The sequence below is a fragment of the Hyposmocoma kahamanoa genome, unplaced genomic scaffold, assembly GCF_003589595.1.
Source record: "Hyposmocoma kahamanoa isolate Upper Pololo Valley unplaced genomic scaffold, ASM358959v1 232, whole genome shotgun sequence".
Taxonomy (NCBI): domain Eukaryota; kingdom Metazoa; phylum Arthropoda; class Insecta; order Lepidoptera; family Cosmopterigidae; genus Hyposmocoma; species Hyposmocoma kahamanoa.
The window spans coordinates 3,899,500-3,909,829 of record NW_020653750.1 but is presented as its reverse complement, the minus strand read 5'-3'; the positions used below and the strand labels follow the sequence as shown (position 1 = coordinate 3,909,829).

The following is a 10,330-nucleotide window of genomic DNA, read 5'->3' as shown; positions in this document are numbered from 1 at the left end:
TTCCTAATGACCATAGGCCGTACATCGAGTATATAACCAAAAAATATTAAGTAGAAAGTAAAAGAAATAATAATAAAGATAAATATAAATTACCCCGATTACTTGATGCGTAAAATGGAATATTTTGTCCATAGAGATTTACACCATAAAATCGATAAATCGAATCGACTATTTTGTATCTCGCGTCAATACGAGTGTAATGCACCTTACATGCGGGTCGTTTTCATTTTATTTTGAGCTTTGCGTGATGTTAGAGTAATTGGTCAAATTTCGTTTCGTTGCAGTTGATTTTATGGTTTGTTGTTGACTTTTTATTTGGTTGTTGTTGATTTTTATTTTTTGTATAGTTTACTAGGTAAGTTAATAACATAATAATTGCATTTTATCTATTTTGTTTACTATTTGTTCTAAAATTATTTGCCGTAAATTGTTTCTGTCTTCGTCACAAATGATCTCGATAAGATATTTAAACCGATTTTTTTCATTCGATTTCACATCACTCATCCCTAGAAACTTCAAATCTCAAACGTCACCAGAATCATGTTATTTGAAACGAATTATTACAGTACTTTGTTGGTAGGTTAATGAGTACTCGTGTATAAATAAAGCTACATTACTTGGATGTTAATTTGATACTAAATGACATAATTGATAGACGCTCGGAGAGGTATAATAAATATGAACGACTGAAGTGACTGCTCAATGACAATTAATTTATTAATTATTAAAATTTATGCTTCAAGACGTGTATGAGCTATATTTATAAAAATATGCACTACTAATCGCCATGTTGGAATTTTATCACAAGAGCGAGTAATAGCACATGCGGTAGTGTAAAGTCTATGAAGCACCGCGCGCAGTGCGACTTTATATCGCCGTGCTGAGTATGGCTACAAAATGAGTTACTCTTGCGTCAGCTTTTTCTGCGCTATTCCCTCTCTCATAAATATTGAGCGGGATAGCCGTTTACAAACCAGAAATTTATATTTTAATTTAAATATTATTTTATTTGAAAAAACAAATACACGCGATTTCGGAATTATCGACGATTAATTTTCATTCATTGCAATTGTCGTCAAAAGTCTTTTTAAGAGCCAGTGCCAATCGTCCGACGGAGCGGCAGACCATTGAAGAGGATTATTGAGAGATATCCCTTACGACACCGCGAGTGTCCGTCAGCGTACCGCAAAATCCACTGAAATGCGGTATTTGCTTTCATGCCACCGGTCGATCGGAATTGATTTCGTTCCATCAGCGAGTAAGCAGTCAAAAAGACCCCGGCGCATTCAGGCAGACTCTGGCGCACACCGGTGGAATCTGGTGCAAACTGGATTTTTACCGTCACATATCTGCGGGAACCTCTCGCCGCGGTATCCTCTAGCGTGCTCTTCAATAGAGAAATACGCTACGATAGTCCGAGCTCGGTCTCAAAGCATTTAAATTTATGTCTAATTTCAATTGAAATGGCATAAAATAAATATTGATAAATTTAATCTTCCTGTGCCCTTCCATCTGCCGGTCTGCGTCGGCCCAAGTTTCGGACTATCGACAGTGTTTTAGAGTTGATAATTAAGTAACCAAGAAAAATACGTAATCTTAATACGTAAACCTTCAAAATATATCATTATCATCCAATATCAAATGAACAAATGATAAAACATTTTACTAGTGCTACAGAACTGTTACTGGTTTAATAATGAACAAAAAGAAAAAAACTCAGTGATTGTATCATCTAATTTTTCTATATAAAATAGTAAACGGTAAATATAGACTCTGCTTCATTACTAAAATTGATTACTAAAATTGATTTACCAATTTTAGTAATGAATTTTAAATTGATTGCCCAAGAAACTACTCTCGTTTCAAAATTACTTAACTAACAATGTTTTATAGATCACGCCTAAAACACATTTATCAGACACTCGAGTGGGTATTTATTACAACAAATTGAAAGACGTCAGTGTTTTTTTCTTTATCGTTTGTGAATTACAAGCAAGAAGCGGTAGATATTGTATTTTACAGAGGACCCCCAAGGACAAATTAAAATATAAGCTATAACCTGTGTGACAGGTGGTGTAACTTTCTATCTTTACATTATTTATCTTTTTTTTATTATCTAATATTTGCACTGATTTAATGGAACAATCTGGTGGGTTAGTAATTTAATGTACTTTTTTATAAGACTTGTACAAGTCTGTATATTTTGTACAGTGTATGCCAGCTAGGCAAAATAAATGATATCATGCTACGATGGCTGCTGGAATGTCGACCGACAGTTGTATTTGTTATGTGCACTTGCACGTATACAGAACATTGGGTTTATTAACATTATATGATTAGTTAGCCATTTTTATTTATACTATACAAAAAATAGTTAAGAAAAACAACTTCTACAATTCTAAAAGAATGAAATTGTAACTTAAAATCTAAAAAATGATTTAAGTTGTAAATGTAGAAAATACTTACGCGACTGGTAAAATCAAATGCAACGTGTTTTTCTCCTTGTTGTACAGTTACGGTGTATTTGTCAGAATATGAAGCTCTGGGCATGCCACCTGAATTTATACAAAATTATGTTGTGGTTTACTAGCCAGTTAATTATGCCAATGGCATCGAAGCACACAAATATTGAACCAACATGTCGGATTGATAATAATAGTGAGACGAGATAAATATCCTTTTCAATTATCTTTCCATTGCACGACTCGTTGATGAAATCCAATCATATTGTTTATTATTTCTTTTGGAGAAATAGTTGAACGCCTGAAACACTTACCGGCATAAATAGTGACCTCTTCACCGTCAATGCTGGTGCGAATAAGAATTTTGTTTATTGCTTTGCAAGGGTATGGCCCGTACGGAGTCACTGGTTCCTTCAAAGGACGGTCACTGGCTGCCCCGGCTACCTCCCACGTCACGTACGACCCGTCGTTGTGAGACGATGTGAAGTGTTCTCCTGGAATTTGTTTAGTTAGTTTTAGTACTTATATAAAATCTTTTTATTCTGAACGATTAAAAGAAAATAATATCCAATACTACGTATTTTGAATTTATAAAATATGAGTATATGTCACGCTTTGGGATTTATGCATTTCAACAAAGGAATACTGTAACTATTAAGTATTCTGTGATACTGTTTATTGGGCGTTTTTACCAAAGTACATGTAACGTTTATATCTATATCGGTTCACATAAAATTAATTCATCTTCAAATTTTATTGTTTAATACAAATTGTTTCTTTATCACATTTCATAATTCTGTTTAAATTCAAAATTAATAGCCAAAGTTACCCATAACATTATTATGACAAATGTATCTATGGAGATTATCGTCGCCTTACTTTCTCAAGTTCGTATCATAAAGCACAAAATAACTGAAATGCAAAAAATGCTGAATTATCACTCCTTACAAGATACGAGTTTGAGAAAGTAAGGCGCCGATGTACAAGTTTTACTTATAATACAATTTATTACCAAGCTAGAAGAGCTAGGACGACGTATGACGATAAATAAAACGTTACGATATAATGAGATCGCGCCCTAAATCAGATCAGTGATTCCCGGTGACGTTGTTACGGGGAAGAGGAAAAAGCTTCATATTAGTCAACATACTTAATATTTAACAACATGAAGAACTTAATATTTAGAAACATGATTTTCCTTTCCTTAATAATATTTCGATTCAGCCGATTTAGTTACTGTTGTGAACTAACCTAGCAGAAAGGTAATCTTTCGTACCGTGATCGAGTTGGCTAGTGCCTGAACCTTTAGGAAATAGATGACTACGATTCTCATCAATACACTAACTAAAGCTGATTTTTAGAAGCCATAACATGCTTGTCATTATCAAATTTCATAATATTAGTTTTATAAATAGTTATAAGCAAATTGTAATACTTATAAGTAGTTATGAGTCAGAAATAATGTATGTGACATAATATGAATAGGAATAATAAAAAACTAAGAATTGTCACGACAATACAAATTACGAATAAAGCCTTAGCAGTAAAGAGGTGTATGAGTGAGTAATTATTATGAGCAGTATTATTATGAAATTAAATTTTATGAGTTTCAATAATAGATCTAAAAATTTTAGGTGAATAATAATTAATAATAGCGCATCTCCAGTAACTTCTAACATAGTAACTCATGTTATCACTCACCGTCGTCATTCCAGCAAAGGCTCTCAAGTTGCTGGTTGGAAACGAACGTGTGTGTGGGCGCAGCGGTACCACGGTCCCATAACACCACCAGCCCACGGTTGTAACCAATTAGCACACGCAAAGGTACTTTCGGGTGCTCGCAGATGGACTCCACTGCGCCTGGATTCACTTTGAAGTCTTCTGGACAGCTGTTCCATAGTATGAAAAGAGTGGTTTAATGTGAGATTGCACATATGAAATTAATAAATTAAATTTTGAATTGTTGTTTCTAGAAAACATGAGTAGAATTAGAGGAAGCTGTATTAGTTTGCACAAAAATACAAATGATCAATTAAATGCGAAATCTATTTATAAAACTATTGTAATTGAAAGTGATTGTCTGATGAATGACGGTAAACTGAGTATCGTATTTCCTCGAGAAGACTACAATGAAACGAGGAAAATGTAATGTAATGAAATTAACTAACTTTTGCATGACGACATCCTGGTATATGACGTCATCTGTGATTGCGAAGGTAGTGAGGTCCAGCGAATAGATGTTGCCTCCTTCTGTGCCGAGTAGTAAGTGCTTGCCTGAAGATTCGACGCACATTGACGATACTTTCTTGTTCTTACCCTCAAATATGTATGATTTGAGTTCGACGAGTGATTTTTCGTTTATTTCCCAGAGATGGAGACTGTTGTCGTCGCATAGCGATATTAGACGACCCGTGCCTGAAAGCATAGTAAAATAAATCGCTTTCAACTGAAATGAGCAAAGCGATAGTAGACGCAAATACAATGCTCATTTTTAGACGGGAAATGATTTAACGTCTACGTATACAGTAAAAGTTGTAATAAAATATCTCTTTAACTTGATTTTTTCATTCACATTCTCTTTTTATACGCAAATAATGTAGGACTGTTAATTGATGTCTTACCGGGTATGAATTTAATCTGTATGATAGCGGCATCTGGGTTGGTGTGTTGGCCGTAGAATTCGACGCCAGGTCGGCCGTAAACTTTAAGTGCGCCAGTCGCTGTGCCTAGTGCGGCCAGCCTGAGTAGAGGGTCCCATGATAGGGCTGACGCTCTGTGGGGGAAGCCGTGCTGTACTGTCTATGGACAAGGCAAATTTAAACTATAAAAATATATTCGAAATAGTAGTTGACTCACGGTCTGCGTATTAGCGCTTTTCGTCGGATGTGAAAAAGTAGTAGCTTTCAAAGACTGATTGTAATGCTATCTACTAATAATAAAAATGTTCATCCTAATTTGTCAATACATCTTTTAGTGTAGCGCCACACCTGCCGAAATTTGGCGGCCTAATTTTGAAGCTGTCAGTTCTTTTACTGGATACTATTTCTAATAAATCTCTATATCAAAATAGCGATCTCATATTCAAAAACATTGGAAGGTACACTAATTACACTATTGAATTTCTATAGTGTAACTAACTTCTTTCACCTTTTTCTTCCTTATTTGATTTTATAGTCCCGCACTAGGGAAACCTTGTATCGCGGGTGCCATTGTCACACACATAAACACAAATTACACTCAAACTCACAAAAGACATAAATGTAGGCCACACAAATATATCTCCAGGCGCGGGAATCGAACCCGGGACCTCTGCGTGGCAGTCAAGCATGGCAATCGTGCGGCCACGGAGGCAATTGAAGCAAAACTCAATTTACTACGGACTAATTGAGATGCACAATTATTTAAGTCTTGATTTTGACGTACACGCTACAAAGTTACAGCTAGTGGAGTCCGTTCGTCCGAACGACGTCATAGACAATAATTAAATGCTAAAATAATCTTATTGTAATGGATTTGACATGTCGCATAATACAATCGCCTCCTGTCACGGAATGGTTCACCAAGTACACGAAAACGTGACGACTGGTGACTCATTCTTATGAGATAAATAATTCGCGTTATGTCACTACAGGTCATGCAGTGTAAAGATGGTTGTAACTAGTAATACCGTCACTGCGGGAAGTTGAGATAAGACAACAAAGAGTAAAAAGAAAGGCTCCATTTTGCAAGACACAAAAGATTAAAGTAGGACAACAGCCTGTCCAACTTTACACTTTAGTTATAAATTAAACCCTACGTCACTTACGATAAGCTGGTTTTAAGTGTAAAGCCCAGGGTGGTTCTCAGTATACAAGTCATTTTAATGCCTTGAATTTAAAATGGTGCCGAAACGACACACTTACTGTCAATTCGAATAAAAGTTTATTCTTATGTATTTTTTAAACACAGTGTTCTCTCAGTAGAGTTTGGACATGTGCCTTCATTATTTTACCTAGAATGAACCAGGTCTACAATTTTATAAGTGTAAGCAAAGACGTCACGTTTGGATTATCTTATTAATATGCAGCTTGGAATGTTTTTATAGATATATCAACCGCTAATATAGTACTTAATCACTAACATAATTACGTAAAGGTAAATAAAACCAGACATTTTAAATTTATAACTGTTATTAGATACGTGGGAATCAGTCACATATTCAACAAAACCTTTTGTGTGTCTGTAGTGTGTCACATGGTACAAACACTGTTTATTGTCTTTATGCTGTAATAATGAAAAAAAATGTTAATACTTAATAATTTACGTAAGTAAACTAGCACGACATTTGCAAACATTCATTTGCAGTTATAAATTTTACAGCGAGCTCTACATGTGGTCTAGATTTAAATTTTAAGAAAACACAAAGTGTATGAAGTAACCGTTTTATTTATAGTTGATAATTGTAACAAGTTTGAAATTTTGCAAACCCGTATAACAAGTAAATAGAAATAACTGCTAGTCGCGGTCAGTGTTTAATATACACGAAATCCTTTTATTATTTTGTCGTTATTCATAAACTTTGGAAAGAAAGAAATAATTTGTAATAAAGAAAGTAATTCTTGAGTAGTTTTCCATGTTTCACAATAACTAATTTCATATTTTCATCATTTCCCCTTATTAAAATACTATTATACGCGTTCTGTATAGTAATTTAAAGGAATGAATGGGGACTGAATTGTGGTGCTACAGTGCAATTTAAAATAACGTAATTGCATTTTCAAAACTGAATTACACATACCTGCTTTGCACATCCTGAACCTATGTGTATTAATTATATCACCATCCCAATCTTACGTTAACACATTCGTATAGCATTACTCGCAAGTATTTGCTTGACCAAATAACGGCGCTTTGGTAATTACCTTTTTGGACTATACATCACGGTCTCTCGCTCTAACATATCATCACAAGCACGTGCCGTGAAAGTTATGCAGACAATGGAAATAGTTCACAAAGAATTCTGATCAGTCTATAGCGTATTAAAAATGCCTTATGTCTTGAGGTGAAAGTATGGGAAATGTGAATAAAATTTTTGACTATAATGATAATGCAGATAAAACGCAAATGTGATTTTTATTTATTTATTTAAACTTTATTGTACAATACACTGAAGTACAAATGGCGGACTTAATGCCATAAGACATTCTCTACCAGTCAACCATTGGGCCAAACAGAAAAAAAAACACAATAGGTTGGTGCTACACTTAAACAAGAAGAAATAGAAATACTAGAAAACTAATCGATAATTTGTATGGTATAAATAAATAACATACAATAAACATACTTATTATACATACATAATAAACTTACATATATATATTATAATAATAAATAATATGATATACACACATCAAAAAAAGTTTGCGATCAATAGCATAAGCTCCTATAATTCTTTAAATTTAACTTTATCAAGAAAAAATCTATGTTGTATGCTTTCTTTAAATAGGAATACCCTGTTTGAAATTAAAATATAAAACTATTTTTTATTATTTATTTTAAAAAATTGAGCCATTAATCATAATGTAATAGTGATAGAAATTTCGTTGAAAGAAAAAGACTGTTTAATTAAACTTAAACAACAATTTATTATTAAAAGGTGTGAATTCAATATAAAATAACTCCTCCCCTGGCTCGAATACATGCGAAGATCCTCCTGGGCATGCTGAGGATCAAGTTATCCAGCATTTCCTGGGGTAACCTATCCCATTCTTCAATAGCGGCTTCCCTGAGCTTTGGAACTATCTGGGGACGTGGCTCACGGTTCCATACTGCTCGTTTAAGAGCATCCCACGCGTGCTCTATTGGGTTTAAGTCGGGCGAGCCGGCAGAACAGTCTAATCGTGTGATATCGTATTCTTGAAGAGCAGCATTGACTCGTTGAGCTCGATGTGCGGGCGCATTATCATCGACCAGTACAAATTGGTGCCCATGGTTTACTCGGAATGGTCTGACGATATCATCAATAGCAACTGCTTTGTACATGTCTGCTGTCATGAAGCCCCGATACGGGATCAAAGGCGTTCTAGCTCCAATCATAATGCCACCCCAAAAGGACACCGATTTTCCGCCTTGCTGAACTGTTCCTGTGGCAGTTCTTTGTCTTTCACGGTCGCCTGGTCTTCTCCAGACACGGACACGTCGGTTATCTGGATGAGTGCTGATTCGGGATTCGTCAACTAAGAGACAATTTTGCCAAATGTTTTCGTCCTCACCTTCTTCATTTTGCCGAAGTCTAAGTCCGAAGTCTCAGTAATTGCGAACGGTCTGCGTGCTAACTTCAAGCCCAGAGGCGGCCCTGACTTCTGCTTTTATTTTAGTGGTGTTGATTGTTGGATCACGGGCTGCCAGCAATCTAATATAGCGCTTTTGGGCAGCTGTCAAAACAGTTGGGCGACCGCTGCGGGGTCGGTCAGCTAAATTCCCCATTCCGTGATACCTCTGCAACGTAGCCACGACACAGGATTGGGATATAGCAAGTCTGCGTGCTATTACTCTCGTGGTGTATCCTTCTTCCCTCAAAGTTACTATTCTAGCTCGTAAAACCTCTGATAATCCTCTTGGCATTTTTTCAATCACAACTTTCCGCGAAAAATATCTTGAATCGCTTATAATTGACTAAATCAGATTTCTGAATGAGCGTAAGCTAGGACTGAAAGCCTTTTTATATGAAAAAACAATTGAACGGGGTCATTGTTTTATGTTCTAATTTATTTTTAAATAAAGAATCTAAAAAGAAGAAAAAATCATTATATAATCTACAGTAACAAAAAAGATTTCAGTTTTTCGAAGTGATCGCAAACTTTTTTTGATGTGTGTATGTACCCAAAGCAACATTAAACAGTGTCTTAATTTTGACTATTGTCAAACAGATGCTTGCGCAACATGCGCTTGAAAGATAATTTGGTCTGAGCTTGTCTTACATGGAGCGGGAGCGCGTTCCAAAGACGAATTGCATGAAGGGTAAAAGAATTAGACAAAAAATCAGTGCGATGAGAAGGAATGGAAAGCTTAAGGCTACGGGAAGATCGAAATTCGCAACCCGGCCGAGCGTTTTGAAATTGAAATGAACATTTAAGATAATCAGGTGCAGCCGGGTCGAACAAGATGGAGAAAAGAGTGGTTAAAAATCTTAAGGACCTGCGTTCACGGATAGGAAGCCAATTTAGTTGACGACGACAAGCAGATATATGGTCATACTTCCGCAGACCAAAAATAAACCTAATGCAGTTGTTAAGAAGACGATCTAATCTATTCAAAAAGACTTGAGAGATGTTACTGTAACACACGTCAGCATAATCAATCACAGGCAACACTAGAGCTTGAACAAGGAGAGTTTTGGTTTTAATTGGAAGAAAGTTGTTAAACCTGTATAGAGCTCTTAGTGTATCTGTAACCCTACGACAAACGTCAGACACCTGGGAATCCCACGTAAGGCCTGTGTCAATAATAAGCCCCAGGTTCTTTACCTGATTTGACAGAGGAATCACTACGTTCTCATACATTATTGGTGGCACGCACGACAGATCACAAGACGAAAAAAGGCGTGAGCTTCCAAGGATGATGGCTTGACACTTGGAAGGGTTGACATTGATACCAAACCTTTGGGACCCAACCGAGACGCGATGAAGGTCATCATTAATTAATACAATTGCATCACTTATGCCACCGACATTAACCTCGGTATAAAGCTGCAAGTCGTCGGCATCGGCATATAGGTGGTAAGAACATTTGATGCTGGACGTAATCAGATTTATGAAAATAGAAAACAAGAGAGGAGAGAGAATTCCGCCCTGAGGTACCCCTGAAGTGAGTTTACACCATTCTGAGAA

The 10,330-nt window shown here is 35.9% G+C and overlaps 1 protein-coding gene across 1 annotated transcript in view; it reads right to left on the bottom strand.

Moving 5' to 3' along the window:
- LOC113228619 (protein lethal(2) giant larvae) overlaps positions 1 to 10,330 on the bottom strand; it is a 56,382-nt gene that overhangs the window by 14,634 nt on the left and 31,418 nt on the right. Inside the window, exons 3-8 of the mRNA XM_026461973.1 lie at positions 5,084 to 5,261; positions 4,631 to 4,877; positions 4,164 to 4,351; positions 2,777 to 2,956; positions 2,467 to 2,555; positions 1,185 to 1,387 (exon numbers count right to left, since the gene is read on the bottom strand). Of these exons, the coding sequence (XP_026317758.1) occupies positions 1,185 to 1,387; positions 2,467 to 2,555; positions 2,777 to 2,956; positions 4,164 to 4,351; positions 4,631 to 4,877; positions 5,084 to 5,261 (1,085 nt within the window). The remainder of the gene's footprint in view (positions 1 to 1,184; positions 1,388 to 2,466; positions 2,556 to 2,776; positions 2,957 to 4,163; positions 4,352 to 4,630; positions 4,878 to 5,083; positions 5,262 to 10,330) is intronic.